At 42.3% G+C, this 24,164-nt stretch overlaps 1 protein-coding gene across 2 annotated transcripts in view; it reads right to left on the reverse strand.

The window, feature by feature from the left end:
* ALDH18A1 (aldehyde dehydrogenase 18 family member A1) overlaps positions 1 to 24,164 on the reverse strand; it is a 38,234-nt gene extending 14,070 nt beyond the window's left edge. The window contains exons 1-10 of one of the 2 annotated variants that reach the window (XM_021699458.1): positions 23,983 to 24,164; positions 20,785 to 20,900; positions 13,484 to 13,698; positions 10,698 to 10,847; positions 10,505 to 10,609; positions 6,755 to 6,913; positions 6,251 to 6,341; positions 2,512 to 2,636; positions 1,524 to 1,668; positions 821 to 894 (exon numbers count right to left, since the gene is read on the reverse strand). In XM_021699458.1, the coding sequence (XP_021555133.1) occupies positions 821 to 894; positions 1,524 to 1,668; positions 2,512 to 2,636; positions 6,251 to 6,341; positions 6,755 to 6,913; positions 10,505 to 10,609; positions 10,698 to 10,847; positions 13,484 to 13,698; positions 20,785 to 20,872 (1,152 nt within the window). In that variant the 5' untranslated portion in view covers positions 20,873 to 20,900; positions 23,983 to 24,164. The remainder of the gene's footprint in view (positions 1 to 820; positions 895 to 1,523; positions 1,669 to 2,511; positions 2,637 to 6,250; positions 6,342 to 6,754; positions 6,914 to 10,504; positions 10,610 to 10,697; positions 10,848 to 13,483; positions 13,699 to 20,784; positions 20,901 to 23,982) is intronic. The other variant, XM_044916561.1, reaches the window with a different exon arrangement.

Genomic DNA, 24,164 nt, shown 5'->3' on the forward strand with positions numbered 1-24,164 from the left:
ATTTTGAATCAGCATGATATATCCATCTCCGCATACTCAAATCACTGGCTGTATAGTTTATTTCCCAGGTAAGTTTTCTTTTACACAATTGTTTATTTAACGAATTCCGCCAAAGAGAGAAAACCCAGTCCTGGATGCCTGAAGAGACCCCAATCCTTACCCACCTAGATTAAGAAGTGTGGCAAATGAGTGTGATTACTGAAGGAGCAGAAGGAAGTGGTTTAAGAGACCAGCTAAGCTCTTCCTTTGCTTCCCTTTCTCTACTTGTAGTTATTTTAAATTCTCTTCTCAGGCCAAAGTGCTCCCTTGAAGAACCTAAATACACTCACAAATCCATCCTTAACAACACAAGCCTTGAGAAGCCAATCCCCAGCTTCCACCTGACTGCCTTGCATTTCCAGACTCATCGTGTCTGCCAATTCACTGTGGGCAGGACCCTGACTAGAGGGCAGGCTCCTGAGCTTGCATCTAATAGGTAAGTTAGGTGATTCAGATGGGTTAGGACAAGCAGTTTTTCTCCATTTCCATGCCCGGGATGTGGCAGGATTAGGGAGCCTCCTTGGTCTCATCATTTCCATGATGTTTTTGATCAAAACATCATAGTGATGAAAAGCAACCTTAGGCCTCAGGCTACAAAAGACAAAAGGGAAAATAAAATTTGGAAAAAGAACAAAGGCAGAACAAATCTGAATCACACCTGTAACTAGAATAACTCTGTGGGGCCATGAGGAACGAAAGGGGAGACAGGCTTGACTGTGCACTAAACCTTACAGAACGACTCACTCTGAAAACCAACAAAACTATTAGCTAGGGTTATTACCTGCTCAGGTTCCAAAGTGGCCAACATCCTTCCTCCTGATCGAGCCATTTCTCCCTGCTGCTCAACGGTAGGACCTGTAAGAATATTTACAAACATCAGATCATGGACAGCTACCCCAGCATGTGCACAGAACAAATGCTCAGTATCTTGGTATGCTTGTTTCCCAGAGAATCACTTGGACCAATAAAATGGCAAAAGAATATACTACATTAACTCAGGCATAAATATAAGAAACGTCTATATTTCTAAAGAGGACAACATAATTTACATCTTGTAGAGTTCTTTCAATTCCACTTTGGTTTATATTCTCTAATGTGTTTGCGTTTCTGAATGTAAATTATATGGCAATTCTCTTTTTGTGAACAATTGAGAGTACATATCATATCTTATGCACCTTTGCATCTCTAGGCATCCAGCATGGGCCTAGCAAATGTTTCTGAAGAAAATGGATGCTTATATTCTTTAAATTAGTGGTTTTAGAGAAAACAGGAAGCCTAGTTGGGCAGGTTAGCTAAATTTTACAGAAGCAAAGCAAAATCCAATTTTACAAAGAGTGTTTGAAACAATACCAGAATTCAGGATATCAACACATTGATTTTGTGATCTCTATTCCTAGAGATGAGCTCAGTCTTCAGTCTCATCTAGGCCATGGGGTGGCCACCTATCATCCACAGACCATGGGACTCTATGAAGAACTACTTACCTGCAGGCTTTACTTCGGAAAAGAAGGTGCCAACTTTCTTTCCCTCCACAATGTCTGTGATGACATGCCCAGACACCTTTGGGTGGGTTCCGTTGGCAATAACCACAGAAGTCCCACCTTGCAAAGCCCAGAGGGCCGCTTTCACCTAATAGGAGAGGTTAGATTCAGACCTTTGCAGGGTCTAGTCATCCACACTTTGAAGTTGCAAAAACAGAGAATACAATGTAATATTGAGCAATCAAATGTTTCCAACAGCTCAGAAGCTCTGAAAACACACTCAGCCCGTGCCCTCTTTCCAGCCCAACTTCAGCGTGTGCTGCCTAACAATGAGCCAATCTGCCCTTTGTGCTCAGTATTCTAAGACTCTCTAGTACTGGGACTCATAACTTCTACATTTGACTTACTGTACCTCAACTTAGTGTCCAGTCTGGTGTTTGGTCTGACCAGAGTCTGATCCTGAGTTCTTTTAGCCTTTGCTTGCATATCTCTTTTGTATGTCTCTGCCATTGCCACATGATGCTGTATCTTAAGGGTATCACTTCTTAGAATAATGAGAGGGAAGAATTTCTCAAAGATTTCATAAGAAATACTGGAGCTGGGGCACCTGGCTGCCTCAGTCAGTGGAGTGTGCAACTCTTGATCTCAGGGTTGTGAGTTTAAGCCCCATGTTAGGTGTAGAGATTACTTAAAAAAAACTTTTGAGCTGATAACATTAGAGGATTTATGAATTATTAAAAATATATAGACCCTGCCCTTCACAAGTTTACAGCATGAATGCACCATGTAATCTTAGTAAAGAGAATACATACACAGACACGACTAAACATAGGTAAACAATATGCATTAAACCCATATTTAGACGTGCACATTTAAGTACGTATGTGCTTAGTATCATAACCATTAGTCCCCAAACACTCACAAAGTAAAAAGGGTAAAATACTGTTTGGTTTTATATCTGTTATAGGCAGTAAGAGCATCAAACCCTTACCTTGGCTTCCATGCCACCCATTCCTACTCTTGACTTGGTTCCAAAGGTCACAGACTGCTGATCTCCAGGATAAAATATATCAATGAGCTTTGCATCATCTGACCCTGGAGGACTGTCAAAAAGACCTAAAAAGCAGACAGGAGTCAGTAATGTTGGTGTAATGGAAGTGAGTGTCCCCTAATACAGATGCCCTGGGCACCTGCCAACCACTCTGTACGTGACTGATGAAATGAATTCTGTGTTCTACCAGCTCTAACCAGAAAAGGGAAGAAGGGATCTGTACAGTCTACCCATGCTGAAAATCAGCAACAGGAGGACTCTCCTTACATACTTTTATAACCTGGCTTAATGAATGAATGCTTGCCAGCATCATGGCATGACCATATCCTTGGCACAAAACTTACCAGCCCTGCCCATTGTCTACTGGGAAGCTGTCCTCACTTCTGCCACTGCTACTTATGATGCTGAATTAAGGGAGTAACCGAAAAGGACGAGTAGCCACTGCAGAAAACACACAGCAGCTGTATACTATAATGTGATTATCTCCAAGTGGGATGAAATGGGAGACAGGTTTTCATTAACTCTCACAGCATCCTCTGAAACAGCCACTGACTACACTCTCCATATTATGGGTAAGCCAATGTGAAGGTTAGGTTGAGTCAGCAGAAGAGCACACGACTCTCAGTATTCAGTCTGGATTTATCACCACAAAGCATATGTCCCTTTTATAACTGAATAGAATAACATAAAATATGAATTACATGAAATGTTATATGCATACAATCCATGATTAAAAATCTTCACAATTTCACTTGTAAAAAGAGCAAGTTGGAGGCTTGGAAAGAAAAGTCATGGGTCTGTGAAAATGGAATCACTTTAAGGCCTTAGTGGGACACAGAGAGGAACTGCCCAGGGTTGGGGACTGGCTCAAGGACATCTAGGCAGTGATGTTTTTAAGTTACTGCTTTTCCTGTGTGAAAATACAGCCTTCTCTGCTTCATTATTCCAAATCTCTAACACAACCCTGCTATAAACGTCCTCTCTAGGAGAAAGGAATCAGAGGAGTGAGGAAAACGGTGTCCGGTATAGAATGAAGCAGGGCTAACCATGGCAGCAGTTACAGGGAGAGAAAAACCACCTCTCACAACCTCTGTCCACCATAGCCCAGCACTCCACAGCTCCTGGATTCAGGGCTGGAGTCTTCTCAGAAGGCACTATGCTATGAGATCACAAACTTGGATTGTGAGGCTGTTTTGGTTTCATACAAAAACAGCATGGGCAAGGTTGTACAATTCTAAGCCAGACCTCCAGAGACACTGAGGAGCGCCTAGCATTCTGATATTCTGCCTACTCCTCTTTTTCCCTTATGGCAGCTTCTCAAACCCATCAAGAGCATATTTAAAATTCTAAAATTGTGCTAAAAATCAACATTCAGTGGATAACTAATCAGGGTTAATAGCCCAAGCCTATTTTATGTACATGAATGTTCATAGCAGGGTTAGTTATAATAGCTCAAATGTCTACCAAATGATGAATGGGCAACTAAAATGCGGTATATCTACAGAGTGGAATATTATTTGGCAATAACAAGAAAAGTACTGATATATGCTATCACATTGATGACCAATTTTGGTGTCTGAGGCTGCATTAAAAATGTTTACTAGAGTCTAGTTCAAATTGGGCTTTATATATTGATCTTTCAAACTCATGTCCTTTACCTTGCCAGGCAGCCTAGAAGAGAGGGAAGAGTATAGATTTTTAAACTGAACAGTTTTAGTTTTAAAATCGGCTTCTGCTAAGTACTATGTGACTTTGGACATACCATTTAACTGGTATGAACTTAATTTTTAATTTCTTCATCTGAATAGCAGAGCTAACCTATCTACTTTGCAAGATTGCTATAAGGATTCAAAAAATTGACATTTATAAAGCACCTAGCACAGTATTTGTGCATAGTAGAAATTTAATAAATATCTGCTGATTAACTGAAAAGCCTTCTTCTCTGGGGTGCCTGGGTGGCTCAGTTGGTTAAGCGACTGCCTTCGGCTCAGGTCATGATCCTGGAGTCCCGGGATCGAGTCCCGCATCGGGCTCCCTGCTCGGCGGGAAGCCTGCTTCTCCCTCTCCCACTCCCCCTTCTTGTGTTCCCTCTCTCGCTGTGTCTTTCTCTGTCAAATAAATAAAATCTTTAAAAAAAAAAAAAAAGAAAAGCCTTCTTCTCTAGAGTAGCTCACTCTTATCCCAACCTAGCTGTTCCTGTGCTGAGATTTCAAATTTACAGTGGATAAACATGGTACCAAGACTTCTTGCAGGTAAAGAAACTGATACATATGTATGATATATCAGACTTCCCATATGGGCAGAAGACAGCTCAATCAATCTATATCTGCCCCTGCCTCCACTAGGTAGCTCCCTGCTCTTAATCTTACACCACGGGTGTGTAAATGGAAAACAAGTCCTGCCAAAGGAGCCTGCCTTGGGTGTGGGCTGGGAACAAAATAGGTTTTTCTGATCTCCTGGGAATGTAATGGGGGCCTTTTGGGATCCTGTTAGGTTTGGCCTATTTTAGACACAGTTACCATATCCCTTATGGGTCAAAATGTAAAATGGGAACAGCTTAAGAGAGTGAGAAGAGTGAACGAAGAGGGACCCCTCTGAGGAAGGCAAAAGCAGGGAAGAATAGATTAACATATAGGACCATGGTGGCCACATAGCCTGGACTTCTGCAATGTGGCTCCAATTTAGTATCATCGGTCTCATGATTTACATTAAAAACTGAATGATCAAAACCACAATGAAATAGCACTTCACTCGAATGGCTATCAGCGAAAAGGCAGATTATAAGAGGTAAGTGTCGGCAAGGATGTGGAGAAACTAGAACCCTCATACAGAGTTGACAGGGATGTAAAATGATGCAGCTGCTTTGGAAACCAGTCTGGCACTTCTTCAAAAGGCTAAACATACATAGAATTACCAAATGATCCAGCAATTCTACACCTAGGTAAAACAAAAACATGTTTGCACAAAAATGTGGACATGAATGTTAGAGCAGCATAAGTCTATCCCCTGATGAACGGGTAAACACAATGTGGTACGTGTGCACAATGGAGTAGTAGTTGGCAATAAAAAGAAAAGGAGTACTGACAGATGCTGTAACGTCCATCAATGAACCTTAAAAACATGATGCTAAATGAAAGAAAGAGGTTTCTTTCATTTAGCACACATATTGTGTGATTCCACTTTGAAAGAACGTCCAGAACAGGCAACTCCATAGAGACCGAAAGAAGACGAGAGGTTGCCTGGGGCTGGAGAGTGGAAGTGAGGAGTGATCGCTAATGGGTATGGGGTTTCCTACTGGGGTGATAAAAATGTTCTAAAATTGTTGTCAGGGTTGAGCAACTGTATGAATATACTAAAAATCAATGAACTGAATTATAAATCTTAAATAGGTGAGCTGTATGGTACTTGAATTATATCTGTATGAGGCTGTTCTAAGAAAACAAACCTGAAATGCCTGGAAATGACAACATTTTAGCATTCAAACTGCATCTCCCAGATTCCCTCACCTTCTTTTGAGCCATAAAATCCCTTTGTTAGACCATATGGATCAGAAAATAATGGTCCATAGTAAAAAAAAAAAAAAAATCAAAAGGACTCAAACAAAGAGGGGAATTCATGTGCTCACCCATTTAGTATTTAAAGCAAAGGTTAGATAAAAGGAAAGGGCATTACTTTGTACCTTCTACATCTGAAAGAACAATCAGGAGGTCAGTTTTCATTTCCACAGCCAGACGCGCAGCCAGACTATCATTATCTTTAACACTAATAACCTAGAATGCAGGTAAAAAGTCAAAAGTGAGTGAACTAGGCAGTTAAAGGTGTTCACAGCATTCTGCTAGGTTCTGGCAGGCAAAATTAATGACTGAGTGCATGGATGACAGCTTTTATAGGCCCCTTCTGTCTGCAAAACACTGTGCCTACTGGCTACCCCATTTCCAAACACGCACCCTTCACTCCACTGCCACGCCCAAGCCATGCTCACAGCACCACCTGAAATCACTGTAGCACCTCACCCTGTTCAATGAGACCCCCCTGACTTCAGAGGAGCTTATGCAGCCACTGCTCCGTGAGGCCAGCTTCTGTCCCAATTTCTCCATCTTGTTTATGCCAAACTTCCGGTGTTAGTACATGCAGCATAGTATTAGTCTCCAGCATGCTCAACCCTTAGGAATACTTTACCCACATTTACCCCCTGGAGATCACTATTGGGCTCAGCTGGGGGCACGACAGCATCATTTGTGTTGACAATGGGGACGATGTTCATTCGGAGGAGCTCATGAAGTGTCCCATTAAGGTTCCGGCGCTTCTGCTCGTCGTGGAAATCCAAGTTGGTCACCAAAATCTATAAGTTATTAAATGGATTGAAAATGCAGAAGGGAGGGAAATTATGAACATCACAGCAACAACATACAAAAGATGCTAAGAAGAGAGGAGTTAAACTCTAGGTTTCTGGATCCCATACAGATCGGAATGGAACACACATCTCTGGATACTTACCTAATTCATTTAGAGATGGGAAAAAAATGCATCACTTGGAATATTTAAGGATGCTCAAGGCTTCTTGTAAAAGTACTTTAATTCTCAAAGAGCTACTAAATCTCTTCTATTTACAGAATTAAGAAAATGAATGTATGAACTTTAGAGAGATACACTTTGGAGGAAGTGATGGCCATCCATTAATTTCTAAAATATCTCTGTATCCTAGCATTGGATTCAGGGGCTAGCCACAGTAGGCACTGAAACATGAGGTGCGTGAGCGAAAGAAGTTTGTCCTGCCCAGAGAAGTGTAGGAGACAAAACGGAAGAGGGCTGTGCTGTCCCCATGGCTCTGGTCAGCAAAGACTGTCTGAGCGTGTGGGATTGGTCTGAGAGGTTTATGAAGGCGAGTCTTCAGTCAGAAACTCAAAGAAGGGCTAGACATAACTTAGTTCAGGGGAGGCGATGAGCATAAGCTACTCAAAGGTCCAGGGGAGAGCTGGATGTGGGGGTGGGCAGACAGCTCCACTTCCTTGTTTAAATCAGAGTATTAGGCAATGGTTAGCAGAAGGTAACTGAGGATAGCAAGAAACTAATGGTAATAAGCCCTGAAGCTCATGAATAAATGTTTCAATGAAATCTCTCTGATGTTTAAGGAAAAAGGTTCTTGCAATGTGGCTGAAGTAGGAAAGGCGGCAGGCAGACGGTCAAGAAAGAAGGTACCCAGACAGTGAAAGTAGGCATAGTAAAGCACTGAGGGTCTGGTTATGGTAACTGAGAAGATAACAGCAGCCTTAATGATACACAAAATGGAGGTAAGGAAGACAACATGATAACACAACTAAGGGAAATAATCTACTCATAAATTGGGAAAAAATTTATTCAGTACTTCAGAAATGTCAGGCCCATATGAGCTGCTGAGATAGAGAATAAAACTGTTGATGGTTTGGGGAAGGTGGAATGGGGCACATTTTTTGTAAGGCTAGATCACAAACTCTTTTTCAGGAAAGTCAGTCCTGTAGGAAACAGGACCAGGTCAAAGGCAAACATATAGATTCTAGCCATGGGGGGTGAAAGGTCAAATGATAAAATAAACATGTGTGTAGGATAGGCAAGCAGGAGGTATTAAGGTCCAGTGAAAATACCTGTTGCTCAAACAGTTTAACAAAGAAGTAGAAGACAAGAGCCCTAAGAGAGAAGTGGAGAAGGGCAGTCTGTTAGGATGCAAATCAATTTCATTTTTATGAAGAAAAAATAAGCTGCATTACTCGTTTAAGTCTTTAACCTGACAAACAACTTGGTGGAGATTTCCAAAAGCCACTGATAACTGTCTTTATTTTTTTTAAGATTTTATTAATTTGGGGCACCTGGGTGGCTGAGTCGTTAAGCATCTCCCTTCAGCTCAGGTCATGATCCCAGGATCCTGGGATCGAGCCCCGCATTGGGCTCCCTGCTCAGCGGGAAGCCTGCTTCTCCCTCTCCCACTCGCCCTGCTTGTGTTCCCTCTTTTGCTGTGTCTCTGTCAAATAAATAAATAAAATCTTTAAAAAAAAAGATTTTATTAATTTATTTTTAGAGGAGAGAGAGAGCATGCGCGTGCACACAAGCGGGGGGGGGGGGCGGGGAGGGAGAGACTCCCAAGCAGACTCTGCTAAGTGTGGAGCCCGATGCAGGGCTCAATCCCATGACCCCAAGATCATGACCTGAGCTGAAATGAAGAGTCGGATGCTCAACCGGCTGAGCATCCAGGTGCCCCTGATAATAATCTTTAAAACAGGATTACTAAAGACAAAAAGGAACCACAGGAAAAGGTACAAAGGGCAAAGATCAAAGATTTCTTGCAGATAAGATCCTAGGGAAGGCAAACGTGTGAGATGGACCCATGGATGGATGCCTGTTGCAAACTGGAGGGGATAGAGCTCTTTCACGTCAATATTAATGGAAGCCATGGCTGATGTGCAGCGACTTTCAATGCTACTTTCATTAAAACCAACCAACCAAAAAAAAAAAAAAAAACCCTCAAAAAACATCATACCCAGGAAAAAACAAAAGTATAGTTACTAGACCTAAGTTTCCTCATCTGGTTCCAGATACTTTTAAAAAAATTAAAGGCTGAAATTGGAATTGGATTGTGGAGGAGAGCTGATAATAGTGGCTGACAGAAATTGAGATTTCTATTATATTTATGCTAACAGAAAAAAAATCTGAGTGGGGTCCCCAGCTACAGACAACAGGTGGACAAGTCCATGCCTTTCTGCTGCAGTTCACCTACTCAAGGACACTTTGGAACAATACCACAACGTCACTGTGGATAACACTGTGAGAATTATGAAGAAACAGAAAAAGCAGTAGGAAATGAAAGACCAAAATCTGAAAGGATGTATACATAACAACATCAAATATGTAAAATAACATCTGTGTAAATGGTAGGATCAGGAACAGCAAACGAGTTGGAAGACAATAACTTGGGGAATTCAATTTTTTTCAACTATTTTGTGAAATGACTTAGTTGTCTTGTGATATTTACGTGTTTCTAGTGTGTAGTTGTATTGATGATCAAAGATACAATTGAAAAAATAATTCTGGAAATTTAGGTAAAAAACAATGTGGAAAGAAAGTTCTAGAACATTCAGGGGCAACCACTAAAAATGTACAAGTTTCATAAGGCCTGGAACCATGGTTGATTTGTTTATCACAGCATCTCCAATGACTAACATACTTCTTGGTATACCATAAGTGCTCAATAAATATTTGCTGAATGAATGAAAACCAATGATAAGCACTCCTCTCTTTTCAATGCTTGGTAGAAATTTATTATATAAGGCAACCAGGTACAAAGAGAAGCAAGCTGCCTGAGGTCAAAGAAGACAATGAAATAAAGATATCTAACTTTCCTGGGGTGCCTGGGTGGCTCAGTTGTTAAGCGTCTGCCTTCGGCTCAGGTCATGATCCTGGGGTCCTGCGATCGAGCCCCGCATCGGGTTCCCCACTCCGCGGGAAGCCTGCTTCTCCCTCTCCCACTCCCCCTGCTTGTGTTCCCTCTCTCACTGTGTCTTTCTCTGTCAAATAAATAAATAATATCTTAAAAAAAAAAAGATATCTAACTTCCCTGTCTTCAGGAGAAGGATAAACACTTAAAGTAGTAGCCATAACAGTTACTAGCACAATACCAAGTGCTAATAATTACTGGAAATAACGCTACATTAAATGCTTTTCCTATATTTTCTCACTGACTTCTTCCGAAAACCCTCTCAAGTAGGCACTGATATTATCTTCTTTTTTCAGATGAGGAGACTGAGGCACAAAAAGGTTAGACCTAAAGACTTTCTCCAAATTTCCCAGCTAGCAAGTGGCGAAGTTAAGGCAGTCTAGCTCTAGAGCCTTGCTCATCACACGTCTGCTCCACGGGAACCACCTTCACAGGTCCCACACCTCTCTGCAATGGCGAGCCTCTCACCTGGGCAGCACAGATACTGTACTGGGTAAACATGGCCTCATACAAGGCCATCAGTCCACTCTGTCCGGCGGCTGCGCAGGCTCGTGCTTCTAAGACTGGAATTGCCTATAACACACAAATAGATATGGTGTGGTTGGGAGTGAGGGAAAGAGGCCTGCTGACCAGTTACAGGGGCTGGGGAAGCAGCACTCACCATCTCTTTCAGCTGGTTCTGCCCCGAGTGCAGGGCCTGCCGGACGCTCTGAGACAGAAGGATCTCATGGCGCAAGCGCTGCTTGCCAAAGGCTACGGCTCCACTGGTCACCAGCATCATCTCTCGGCCTTGATTCTGGAGCACTGACACCTGACATTGAGGAGGGAAAAGGCATGAGTCACTGTATCATCTCTTTCCTCTCTTCACAAGAGACTCAGGTAGGGTAGATAACTGAGTGGATCCCAAATGCCGGTTTATGGATCAGCACTAGGCTGGCTCTGGAAGAATCACCCAGGTTGTCTGGTAAAAATACAGATTCCTACATGCTACTCAAATCTGATAAACAGAGAATAGACAGAGATCAGAATTTTGAATAAGGGGATTCTGGTGTGCAGCTTTGACATCCACGGCACTTGATGGTATCCATGGGAGTCTATAATGCAGAAGGTCTAGCAGTTCCAGAAAAAGAAGTCTGGAGCTAAGAACTGCAATGTAAATTTAGCAGATGGCTTCTCAGGTTCTAAGGTATGATGTGGAAGATTGAGGCTCTTTCTGAGTTATACTGATCCCTATGGGTCACTTTAGCTAGACCAAGGACAAATGCTGACCCTGTTCTGCTCTGTCTGCCCAGATACAGCTGTGGTCACTTTGTTCCCTACTTTGGACAGATCTACATTGGAAGAATCAAAGATTCAAGCTGCAAATAGAGTCCATATTCCTAATATGTCCATTCCTCCTGATGTTTGAGCCCCAGAAGCTGGCTCATTCAGAGGAGCATGCGACTCCTGATCTCGGGTTGTGAGTTCGAGCCCTATGCTGGGTATAGAGATTATTTAAAATGAATGAATGAATGAATGAATGAATGAATAAATAAATAACTTACTTTAAAAAATAGAAACAAATGTACCACGGAAAAAAAAAGAAAATTTCATACTTAACCACAGTGCTAAGAATAGTATTATAAATCGCCATGTACCCAACACCCAGCTTCAACGACTATCTCTCATGCCAATTTCCCAGTCTCTAGTACTGCCTATACAGTAGCCCTGCCATTATTTTAATACAAATCCCAGTCCCCGGACATATTATTTCATCTATAAATAGTTCAGCAGTAATTGCTAAAAGACAGAATATATATGCATACATCCAAAAACCTAAAACATTTCAATAACTCCTTAACATAAAAGATCTAATCAGTTATAACACTGCTCCAATTTTTTCAGCTTGCCAAATGACAGTGACCGAGGGGTCCAAAGATGGGAAAGTCAAATCAGAGTGTAGTTATTCTTGAGGCCTCCTCAGAGAGAGCTGGGACTCAGCCTGGGCTTCCAGGACTGAGAGGATTTGCAACTGCTGCTAAGTACACGGTGTGAATGGTGCCCCTGGAGTTGTGCAACCAAGGGGTTCTGAGGAAGAGGAGGCTCTAAGAGTGAATTCCAGGTGGGGGACAAGGAAAGGAATGAGTATGACATGCTGGTGGGCCAGGGAGGAAGTAAGCTTGAAAGCAGTAGTGGTGGTCTCACCAGGGAGAATGAGAAATAAAGTAGGTCATTCCCTGAGGCAGTTACATGTCAGTGAAGTCTCTGTCTTTTATAAATATCAGCAGAGTCAAATCTCACCTGCACCTGGTTTTGTAAATAAAGTTTTACTTGAACACAGCTATGCCCATTCATTTACATATTGTCTATGGTTACTTTTGTGCTACAATGGTAGAGACAAGTAGCTGAGACAGAGACCATCTGGCCTACAAAGCCTAAAGTATTTACTATTTGGCCTTTCATAAAAAAAAAAAGTTTACTGATACCTGCTCTTGGCAAAGATAGGTAGTGGGATCTGTAATATGATGTTTAAAGTCTAAAACTCCCATGTCACCCCTTAAGGTCAGTTTCTTTACTGATAGTCTACAGTCAACCTTGCTTGCTCGCATAGCCAGTGGGGCATAAAATTCCCACTGGAAACTTCTGCTTTGAGCCCTTCCAAAGGTAAGATTCCCTGCACAGATCTCTTAGTAATTCAGTCTCGAGACAGACTGTGGTCCCTGTGCAAATAAAAACATTGGAGTGCTTGTGCATACATGTCTCTCAGATGCCCAATGCCTGCTTGCACTCTCTCTCTTGCTGCCTGGTATCCTCTGCCTTTAAATGGAAGTCTTATATGGGTATTCTCTGTGGAGTCTGCTGAATCCTTCCAAATATCTGAACTTGGAAAATCTTTGCAATGATAGCTCATATTTATTTCAATATTACTGGCCTAATTAAAAAAGGAAAAGCCTAGCAAAACAGGAACAAAAAAAGCTCAATATTCACAAACATCCATCTGGGTACTCAACCTTGGGTGCTCAACTCAACATACCAGTCACCTGGGGAACTTTAAAAATCCAGGTGCTTGAGCCCCATCCCAGAGACTGAGTGTGAAGCCTAGGAATCTCTACGCCCCTCCAGACAATTTTAATGTGTAGCCAGGATTAAGAATCACTGACATATACAGCGCCTTATCACTAAGAAGCCTGAGGGATGAACTGCATGAAATCAACTTTACTCCTTGACATCCCCTTTGCTTGCCCTGGGATGCTGGGTCCACTTGTACCTTTACTGGAAAGGTAATTTTCAGATTGGGTTACATCTACTGTACTCAAATTATTTTTACGAGCTGATAAACCTGAACTGATGGTTAGGATGGGTTAGGGATAAAATGAGGGTTGGAAAAAAAACCAAACAAACCTGAACTGATGGCTTAAAAACTCCATATTATTTTTGTTCACCAGAATCTTCCATCTTGGCAATTACCTGCTCAACAATAGATGCGAGGCGCCCCAGGGCAAGGCCACACTCATCCCCCCGGGTTACTACAGCACTTCCGAGTTTCACCACGATTCTCTTGGCATGCTTCAGCTCACTGCGGTGGGCAAAAGACTTGCCATGTGTACGATTGAGGGGTACAGTGATAAAGGGGATGTTGCTCCAAGAACGAACATGTCTGATGGCTGAAGGCTGGACACGATCTGTAGCTCCCAAAGTCAAATGCAAGAAAAAAGAGAAATATTTAATATAAATTTCTCATTAAAAAGATACACATACAATATTAACCAGTTTAGCCAAAAAATAGTTTTATCATTCTTAACTGACTAAAACCAGTAAATCAAAAGCCAGTATATCCAGCATGTTCTTATTCTAATATTACACCCAGTACACAGGTCCCAGATACACTCAAACACTGTGAAGAGTTTAAACACAACAATCTTTCCTCAAGACAAGTTGGCAAAATATATCAAAAGTCTTAAAAATGTTCACATCTTTTGATCCAGTAATTCTTTGTTCGGAAATTTATTCTAAAAAACTAATTAGAGATGGAAACAAAAAGATTTATCAGAAGGCTGTTCATCAGTGTTATTTGTAACAGGAAAAATCACAAGCAGAGTAAACATCCAAAAAAGGCAGGATTAATTAACTTTTTCATAATTTTTAATAACAGGAAAATGCTCATGAAGTTTCCTATGTGTCTAAATGCACAGAAAAAAGATGAAAATAAATCAAAATGTTAATGTTTTATTTTGATGGAATCACAAGTGATTTCAATTTTCTTCCTTATTCTTGTCTATGTCTTCCAAATTTAAGCAATAGAAATACACTGCTTTTATCATCAAAAAAAATGTGTGCTTTTAAAGAAACCACACCACTATAAAAAGAGAGTGAGCCTGACTAGCAAAGACAATAAACAGCGAAGTAATTGGTATGAGTAATAAAAAATCATGACTAATCTACCTACAAATTTTCTCTCTGCCATGGTAGCATGATTCCAGATGTCTGTTAACAATGGTTAAAAAAAATGGGATAGCTTTCTGAAGGACAAGGAATGTTGGAGTCAGATATTTTCAATCCTTCTGGATATCTGCCTCTAAGCAATCCTTTCCTGATTCTTTTTTCTTGCAATGCTATACAGGATTTCTAAGGAAGCAAATATTATCTATGTATATATACCCACACATACACACACACTCATATATAGGTATACACAGTCTTGTTTAAAAAGCTAAAGATTTATCTACATAAAGCCAAAAGTAAAACAGTAGAAGCTGAATGTCAGCCACTTCTCAAGGGTCCAACTCCTCCTGCTGGCTGCTTACTAATTATGCATTAGCCCTTTCTCTCACAAATGAAGAGACTTTTCTACTTTGAGCAGGGCACACCGCCACCAGTCAAAAGACTACATTTCCCAGACTTTTTGCGCAGCTAGACATGGCCATGGGACTTAAGTTCTGGTTAGTGATATACATGTGAAAATGTTATGTGGGACTTCTAGGAATTTCATTCAAAAGAGAAGTGCTTCCTTCTTCCCTTCATCCATCCTGCTGCTTAGAACATGGGTATGAGGCAGCAGCTCAAACATATTTTTAGACTACAAGGAAAACATCAAGAACTTTGGAGTAACAAGAAAGGAGTGTGGATGCCTAATGATTTCACAGAGCTATTCTGAAAGCCCTGGGCTGCCTCCCTTCTTAGAGAACCCCAGGTTCCTTTTAAAAGAGAGAGAGGGGTGCTTGGCTGGCTCCATGGGTAGAGCATGCAACTCCTGATCTCGGGGTTGTGGGTTCGAGCCCCACATTCGGTGTAGAGATTACTTAAAAATAAAAATCTTCTTGGGGCGCCTGGGTGGCTCAGTTGGTTAAGCGACTGCCTTCGGCTCAGGTCATGATCCTGGAGTCCCGGGATCGAGTCCCGCGTCAGGCTCCCTGCTCGGCGGGGAGTCTGCTTCTCCCTCTGACCCTCCTCCCTCTCATGCTCTCTGTCTTTCATTCTCTCTCAAATAAATAAATAAAATCTTTAAAAAAAATAAAATAAAATAAAATAAAAAAAAATAAAAATCTTCTTAAAAAAGAGAGAAATAGACTTCTATCCTGTTTGAGCCATTATTATTTTGGAGTTTATTACACACACCTGACCTAACTGTAACTGATTCAGCAGAAAGAGTGCCCAGGCAGAGGGGCAGGTGAGGCCTTGCTAATGGACGGTCTCACTCACAACAAATGGACCTTCTCTTGGAGGGATTCCCTGATTGCAAGAAGCAAGTCAAGATGAGTAGTACAGGTCCTCAGCAGGACTAAACTTTAGGTACTTCCTCCTCAAAGAGTTCTCTATGTGTCATTACAGGCAATTAATAAATACTTGAATGAATTACTATAGTAATCATTCCAAGCCACTACTCTACACTGGTACTATTGCAGAGTAACTTCCTCCACTCGGATCAACCATTATCACCTTCCTTTATATTTACGGACAGATTTCCCAGATTTCTCTAGAGCCACTACCTCTAACTCCTGACCACTAACTCCTCTAACTTTAATGTAGCTTCTATTGTTTTCTCTATGCTGTAACAATGGAGGGTAAAGTGAGCAGAATCTTATTCTCATGGACCAGAAGATCATTGTGTGTTCTCCTCCCTGCCTCCTTCACACACAAATCTTAGAATATTTTTAATGAAGCAGTAGAGAGTCCTTTCTTCCTTCTCTTAAATGACCACTTTAAAAAGTGATTATGGGGGCACCTGGGTGGCTCAGTCGTTAAGCGTCTGCCTTCAGCTCAGGTCATGATCCCAGGGTCCTGGGATCGAGCCCCACATCGGGCTCCCTGCTCTGCGGGAAGCCTGCTTCTCCCTCTCCCGCTTCCCCTGTTTGTGTTCCCTCTCTCGCTGTGTCTCTGTCAAATAAATAAATAAAATCTTTAAAAAAAATAAAAATAAAAAGTGATTATGTTTCAGGTTTGTGGAGACACAAGAAAGATGATATGGTCTTTTTTTCACAACAGGCTTGCAGTCCAGTTCCTCGCACAAAGTAAGTCCATCTTCTGGGATGGAACTGGGACCTGGCACCCTTGCTGGACCCACAGATGGGTTGTCTCTTCCTGCTGGGGGAGTCCCAGGGACTACCAGGCTGGTTTGTTGTTGGGGCTAAGTTCTGTGGAGAGTTCCCTTTCTTCAATAAGTTCATCAGTCTTCAGTGATATTATTATAAGCAATATATACACCTCAGTCTAAGCTTAAAAGTTGTATACATAGTAATTTTGGCCTCATTGACCTGATAGAAAGAGGGGTGGCAGAGGGAGAGACTTACTTCCCTAAGGTTTGGATCTGGGATCTTGATGGCTATTTGCAAAGCTCAGAGCTACACCCAAGTACCAAGTATCCCTTTGACAGCTGTCAGGACTAGGCCTGATAGCCATTTTTCTTTCCTGTCCCTGCAGGCCTTATCCTGTCCTGGAGAGTGCTAAGCATGGGTGGAGCACGGTAAGACACAGATAGTGGCAAGCATGTCAGTCCAGGTGATCAAATGGCAGAAACCAATCAGAATCTAGCAGGCCAGGTTAGCATGAAATAGGCTCCTGATCCAGTTTTTATCAGCAAAGATACCAGCACACCTGGGCGCCAGGCAGTCAAGGGTCATTCTGGCTATAGGCAAATGGATATCAGCAGATCAGGGCTGACAAGGTTCAAGAGGAAACAACTATGAATAAGGTTTCAAGCAAGTAAAGGATCAGTTACATCCAGTGGATTCTAGCACCGGGGAGAGTTCTATGGGATCCAGGGCTTTTTGGGCTTCCTGTTCAACAACGCAGAGGACCTGTATTACTCCCAGATTGATCCTACCTTTCTTGGGGGCATTTTTTTTTTTTTAATGTTTTACAGTGTTTCATACTTTTTAGAGTCCATATTGAGGACTGAGAAGGCCTTGATTAGTTAGGAAAAATCCAAGGCTTCTGGAGGGGCAATCTCTTCCCATCTTCTAGCGAACCTTTAGGCTCTAAGTCCCACAGAAAAGCCATCTCCTCCTGGTTAGTATGAGAGGTATGTGTGTGCACCGTATTGGGGGTGGGGGTGAGAAGAGGGTTGTCCATATTCCTCAAAAATGCCATGCACCATACTCCAAGGGAGAAGTCTGTTACCTTTTCAGCATCAGAGTCCTTGTGCTCAGCAATCAATGAGCCTGTTTTCCAGGCCTGAACAAGAGAGGACCCTGACAGGATTTCTATCTCCCTTCCTGGCCTTCCATTTTCTTCTGTGTTTATATGTATATGCTTTCTCACTTGGCCTTCCTAGGGCTCCGGAATCTAGAGAAATCTGGATACAAAAATTGAAAAAATCTAGAGAAAAGATCAGAAAGTACCTCTTTCTGTGAATTAGACTAATAAGAATAAACAATAATCACAATAAAAATACTGAATACTTACTATATACTAAGAGCTATGTTAGGTATTCACACATCTTTTACAGACGCAGAGGATATACAAAAGGACAGGAGGTTCTGTCCTGGAGGTTCTGGAGCTAGACTATCTGGGTTGGAATCTCAATCCTCCTGCTTATTTGCTGTTACCTTACCTATCTCATAAGGTTGCTGTAGGGGATAAAATGAATTGATGAACAAAAATTGGCACAAAATAAACACTCAATAAGTATTAGCTGATATTATAAAAAAAAAAAGTGTCCACTATTGCTGTCATCATACTGAATTCTCATGACTTAAGTCTCATGAGTTAGGTATGAGTTAGTTGGTGTTATTATTAGACTCATTTTATAAATAAGGAAACTGAGGCCAGAGAAGCTAAGTAACTTGCTAACGTAATTACCAGACTGCAAAAATGGCCACAATACTTTGAAACTTCTTCCACCAACAGGTAGAATCTGTTCTCCCACCCCTTGAATCTGGGCCAGCCCTATGACTTCTTTTAACTAATAAAATATAGCAGAAGTAACACTGCATAAATTCTGAGCTTAGGCCTCAAGAGGCCTTGTGGCTTCCATGCATGCTCTGTTTGGGAACCCCGAAAGCATCCTATGAAGAAGGCATGTTTAGTCTGCTGGAGGATGAGAGACCACATGGAACAGAGGTGATCCATCATCCCAGCAGAGGTCGCCCAGCCCTCAAGAATCAGCCCTGAGCCAAAGAGTTCTGACACAGACATAGAACCACTGTGCAGCTGAGCCGGGTCCAACATAGAATTGTTACCTAAATCTATAGTTGTTTTAAGTCACTAAAGTTACTTAGTAAGTAAGTAGCACAGCTAATTTTAAAACCCAGGGCCCCTGGCTCCAGACCTTGATCTTTTCTCATATTCTTTATGTGAATGGGAAATAGAAATTTTTTTCTATTATGATGATGATGATAAGCTTCATTAGTTGATAAGCAAGTTCTCTTACAATAAGGTCTGGAGACAGACTATTGGTAAGATTTAATTGCTATCAAGGAGACAGCCACTCAAAACATGATACATAGCCCTTCAACAAATGCTGCTGAATAACTAGATGTCCACAGGCAAAACCATGAACTTTGACCTAAACCCTACACCTTATACAAAAACTAACTCAAAATGGATCACACACTTAAATGTAAAATGTAAAGCTATAAAACTTTTAGAAAAAACATAGGAGGAAATCTTCAGGATGTAGGACTACACAAAGCTCTTAGACTTGACCCCAAATGTACAATCAATGAAAGAAAATATTGATAAATGGGACGTCATCAAAAAAAAAAAACTTTCCTCTGTGAAAAATCCTGTTAAAGGAATGAAATGATAAGCTATAAATTGGGAGAAAATACTTTCAAACCACATATCTGTAAAGGACTAGTATTTAGAAGAGAAAACTCTAAAAATCCAAGGGTAAAAAAACAAACAATCTAATTAAAAATGAGAAAGAGACATTTCACTAAAGAGGATATGAAGATGGCCAACTAGCACAGGAAAAGATGTTCAACATTATTAGCCATTAGGGAAAAGCAAGTTAAAACCACACCGAGGTATCATTACACACTTATCACAATGGCTAAAATGAAAAAGTGACAACATCAAATGTTGATGAGGATGAAGTGAAAGCGGACTGCTCATACACCGCTGGGGTGAATGTAAAATGGTACAGCCATTCTGCAAAAACAGTTTGGTAGTTTCTTATATAACTAAACATGCAACTGCCATACGATCCAGCAACTGAACTTCTTTGGCATTTATCCCAGAGAAATGCAAACTTTGTCCACACAAAATCCTACACACAAATGCTCATAGCAGCCTTATTCATACCAGTAAAAAATAAACAACCAGATGCCCTTCAATGGGTGAATAGTTACACTAACTGTGGTATACCCAGTAATAAAAAGGAACCAACCGAGGGCAACTGGGTGGCTCAGTTGGTTAAGCGACTGCCTTCGGCTCAGGTCATGATCCTGGAGTCCCGGGATCGAGTCCCGCATCGGGCTCCCTGCTTAGCGGGGAGTCTGCTTCTCCCTCTGACCCTCCCCCCTTTCATGGTCTATCTCATTCTCTCTCTCAAATAAATAAATGAAATCTTTAAAAAAAAAAAAAGGAACCAACCGATATACACAACAACTTGGATGAATCTCCAGGGAATTATGCTGAGTAAAAACACCCAACCCCAAAGATCACATACTGTATAACTTCATTTATATAACATTTTTTGAAATGACAAAATTATAGAAATGGAGAACAGATTAGTGGTTGCCAGGGCTAGGGATGGGGAAGAGGGGGACAGCCATAAAAGAGAAAAGTGAGGGATCTTGTAGTAGTAGAAACGTTCTTATCTTGACTATATCAATGTCAATATCTGGATTGAGAAACTGGAAAAACATGTAAAGGGCATAAGGAATCTCTCTGTATTAGTTCCTACTATAGCACATGAATCTACAATAGTCTCAAAATTAAAACTAACTACAAAAAAAAAGGTAATGAACAAAAATAGCCTGTAAAAAACCTTGGAAAACAAATATACGTAACATCTTACTTGAAAAATTTTTAAATTTTAAATTAATTAGGCTTACAAAAAGCTGTACAAAATTAATGTGTACAACTTGATGATTCTGTAAGTATACACCTGTGAAACCATCACCACAGTTGATGCCATAAAGCTATCACCTCCAAAAGTTTCACTTTATTGATAAATACAAACACTCAGAACATTTCACCACTGGCTGCTTCCTTGCTTACTGTCTTTGTCCGATTCTGCCAAATTATGTTTTTTTCTCCTTTAAAACCTTGCTTGAAACACTTCCAAACTTCCCACATCCTTCTAAGTTTCCTACGGTACATACGAGATCTGGAGAGGGCTGTGGATTGGACCCAGGGCAGGAGACGCTGGCGGAAGGGCTGGGACCCGGAGCAGTAGACTTGACTCAACATGCTGCGATGTGGTCAATGATCAAAGTATCTGTAGAACGCATTTTTAAAAGATGAAAATGAAAATAATAGGCAATTAACTTTATTTTCTTCCACTTCCTCATACTCTCAGAGTAAAAGCTTGACTCTTCTGCTCCAAACTCCTTTGTATTAGGGACACTCCCACCTGCTCTGTATATAGAAAAGAGAGAGACAAGAAATGGCTCCTTCTCAGGTCCCACCTCATCCTTCCTTTCCTAGGATCTCCTTAGTTTTTATGCAAGCAAATGACAATTAAGGATTATACATATTCTAAGTGACAAAAAAAGTTAAAGTACGATGTTTATGTATGGATACTAAATGTTCACTACAATTCCTACACCATTAGGGAGTCTCAAACAAATCAAAAACAGATCTAAAATCCGATAAGCGGCCATCTCCACCTTCCTGCTATCACCTCCCCAAAAAGCTCTGAAAACCACATATTTGAAATGTCTGTTTGACCCCTGCTGACACAAGAAGAGGATGGAAAGGCCAGAGGCTACTGTCATCTTTCTTCTTGCTGCCCACAGGAATCTAAAGCATACTCTTGCATGCCTGGAAGGAGTGCAATGCCTGCAAATGGTTGGCATCTTAAATGACTATAGGCATATCCCGTAGAGGATGAGTACATGGCTAGAGACCTGAGCTGGGAATATGGTGGTTATGGGCATTTTCCGGCCCTGGGTCAAACTTGAGGCTTTAGATAAAGAATAGTTTATTTCACAAAAAGGTAGGGGGCTCCCTCCTATATATGCACGGAGAATAAGCCATTCATTATTGAAGCTCTCATGCTACAGGGACATTGCTGTTTTCACAAGATAAGAAAAACACTGCACCCTCTTTGCTTGCAAGCTTCTTTTTAACTTTTGCTCTATGGATTGGTGAATATATTCCAACCCTCTTAAATGTGTCTCAAAAGACTAGCAATTAGCCCCATAGTGAAGAGAAACAAGGAGTGGCATGTATGGCTCTTCAATTTATATTGCACAAAGGCACAGAAAGGGGAGAGAAGAGATTGGCAGGATACATCTGCTGTAAAAGATATGTCATCCAACAGGCAACAGAAAGTGTTAAGTGCTGTCTTTGTTGACTTCAGTTTGTGACAGTCTGGAAGATCCCAAGAGAAAATTATCTGCATAACATTTAAGGAGGACAAAAGCCCATGGTCTTTGTGTGCTGCTTATGTAAATTCCTTTGGTAATTGTTTTTGTTTTTTAAGGATTTTATTTATTTGTCAGAGAGAAGGAGAGAGAGAGAGAGCACGCATGCACAAGCAGGGGGAGCAGCAGAGGGAGAGGGAGAAGCAAGCTCCCCGCCGAGCAAGAAGCCGGATGCGGGACTCGATCCCAGGATCCCGGGATCATGACCTGAGCCGAAGGCAGATGCTTGATGCTTAACCGACAGAGGCACCCAGGCATCCCTCCTTCAGTAATTGTTGCTAAACAATTATTTACACATGAATTCTCTAACAGGAATGCCAAGAAGGTAAAAGAATCAAATTGAGACACTAAAATTCTAGTTCTGTCTCCTTCATGAAAACTTTCTCAGCAGTTCTAGCATTCAAAATTAGATATAATCCTACAGGTTAGCTTTTAACTGGTTTATGTGTTACTGTTGCTTTTCCCACCTGGATTATAAACTTCCCACTGACAGCATGGTAAACTGGAGAGGGAACATGGACTGTGGAGTTGGACAGATTGGGGTTTCAGCTCTGCACTTGCTATGCTAGCTGTGTGCCTTTTGGAAGGTTACTGAATCTTTCAAAGCCTCAGTTTCCTCTTTTGTAAATCAGGGACGGTAACAGGAAGAACCTCTCGGGATTATTGTGAGCATTAAATTAGACAATGCATGGAATCTTGGGTACAACAGATGCTCAACAAATGTCAGGTGTGCTTCTTCTAGGCACTAATGATGTCCTACAACTTTCTCTTTATTTCCTTCAGGATGTGCCACAGGCATAAGAATTCAATAAATATTATTTGATGGATATAATCACGAAATATACTTATTGATTGCTTACCTCTCTCTTATCTAAGAATAAGTGAAAGCTCTTAATGTTCAAGGTCACTAACTTGTTAGATTCAAGACTGACCTAGAAACCAAGCCTTCCTGGCCTCTCCCCTATACCACACCTCTGATTGACTGCAATGAATGGTTCTCCCGTCAGAGTTTATTACGCTCTCAAAAAGCAGACAGCTGATTCCAGGGAGCAAAGGGTATGTGTGTCTAGACTCAAGCGCCGTCGGTTAAAAAAAAGTTTCTATGTTTTGACTCAGGCCATTTCTCAAGTACCTCTTTTACTCGTCTTAAACAGAATGCCTTTATCTTACTGATTTGGTCAAAGAACTGAACTTTAGTCCCAACAAACTTCACCCAGAAACACAGGCTTGGTAGATGGTTCACTACCCAAAGGCAAAGACGGTGCGATAAATCTCGCCGCCTCAGAGAGCAGGGGATAATGATGGGGGGCGGGGGAGTCCAGGTGCTCCCTGCTGTGCCACGGAGGTACTACTCACAGACCATGTGCCACAATGCAAAGGGCGGTCGTGAGCGAACTCCCCCGCTGCTGGGGGCCTGGTTTTGAAAAAAAGGGTCACGAAAGCCCGGGGGGGGGGGGAGCGCAGGGGACCACTCACACAGGCCGCTGAGCGTCGGCGTGTGGCCGGTTATAAACCAGGGTACATCGCCAGCAGCGAGGCAGATGCACTGGAAGCTGACTCCGGACTCCCGGAGAGGGGTCCGCTGAGCCCTCAGGCCTCCACCTGGACCAGTTCCTCCACGTGGGAGTAACCAAGGGCGGCCGCGGAGGTCAGGTGCCCCAAGCCCCTCGAACCGTGGAGCCTCCCCGCCCAGGCGTATGGGACCACAAGGGCGGCCAGGGCGACCTGGGCCGCCCAGCCAGCCGCCATAGGTCGCCGCGAGCCCACCCCCCAGTCGCGGGCCCGGCTTCCCGCCCGGCCGGCGCTCCCGCAGCCCCCTGGGTAGCCCGCGGGCCGGCGTGCACCCCTTCCTCCGCCGCGGCCCGCGCGCCCCATCAGCCCCCACGGAGGCGCCGGCGCCGCGCCATCCCCGCCGCCATCCCCGCCGCGTACCTGCTTCACGCCGCCGCCAGACCTCACTGCCCGGCCCCGCCGACTGGTCCACACTCTACGCCGGGCAGACTCTGGCGCCGGCTTACTCTCCTTTTTCTTCCGTCCACGTCCCGCAAGATGACGTTACGTCAGCGGCGTTGGAGTAAACGCAGGCCGCGGAGCCTCCGCTGCTGACGTGGGGC

The sequence above is a fragment of the Neomonachus schauinslandi genome, chromosome 6, assembly GCF_002201575.2.
Source record: "Neomonachus schauinslandi chromosome 6, ASM220157v2, whole genome shotgun sequence".
Lineage (NCBI taxonomy): Eukaryota > Metazoa > Chordata > Mammalia > Carnivora > Phocidae > Neomonachus > Neomonachus schauinslandi.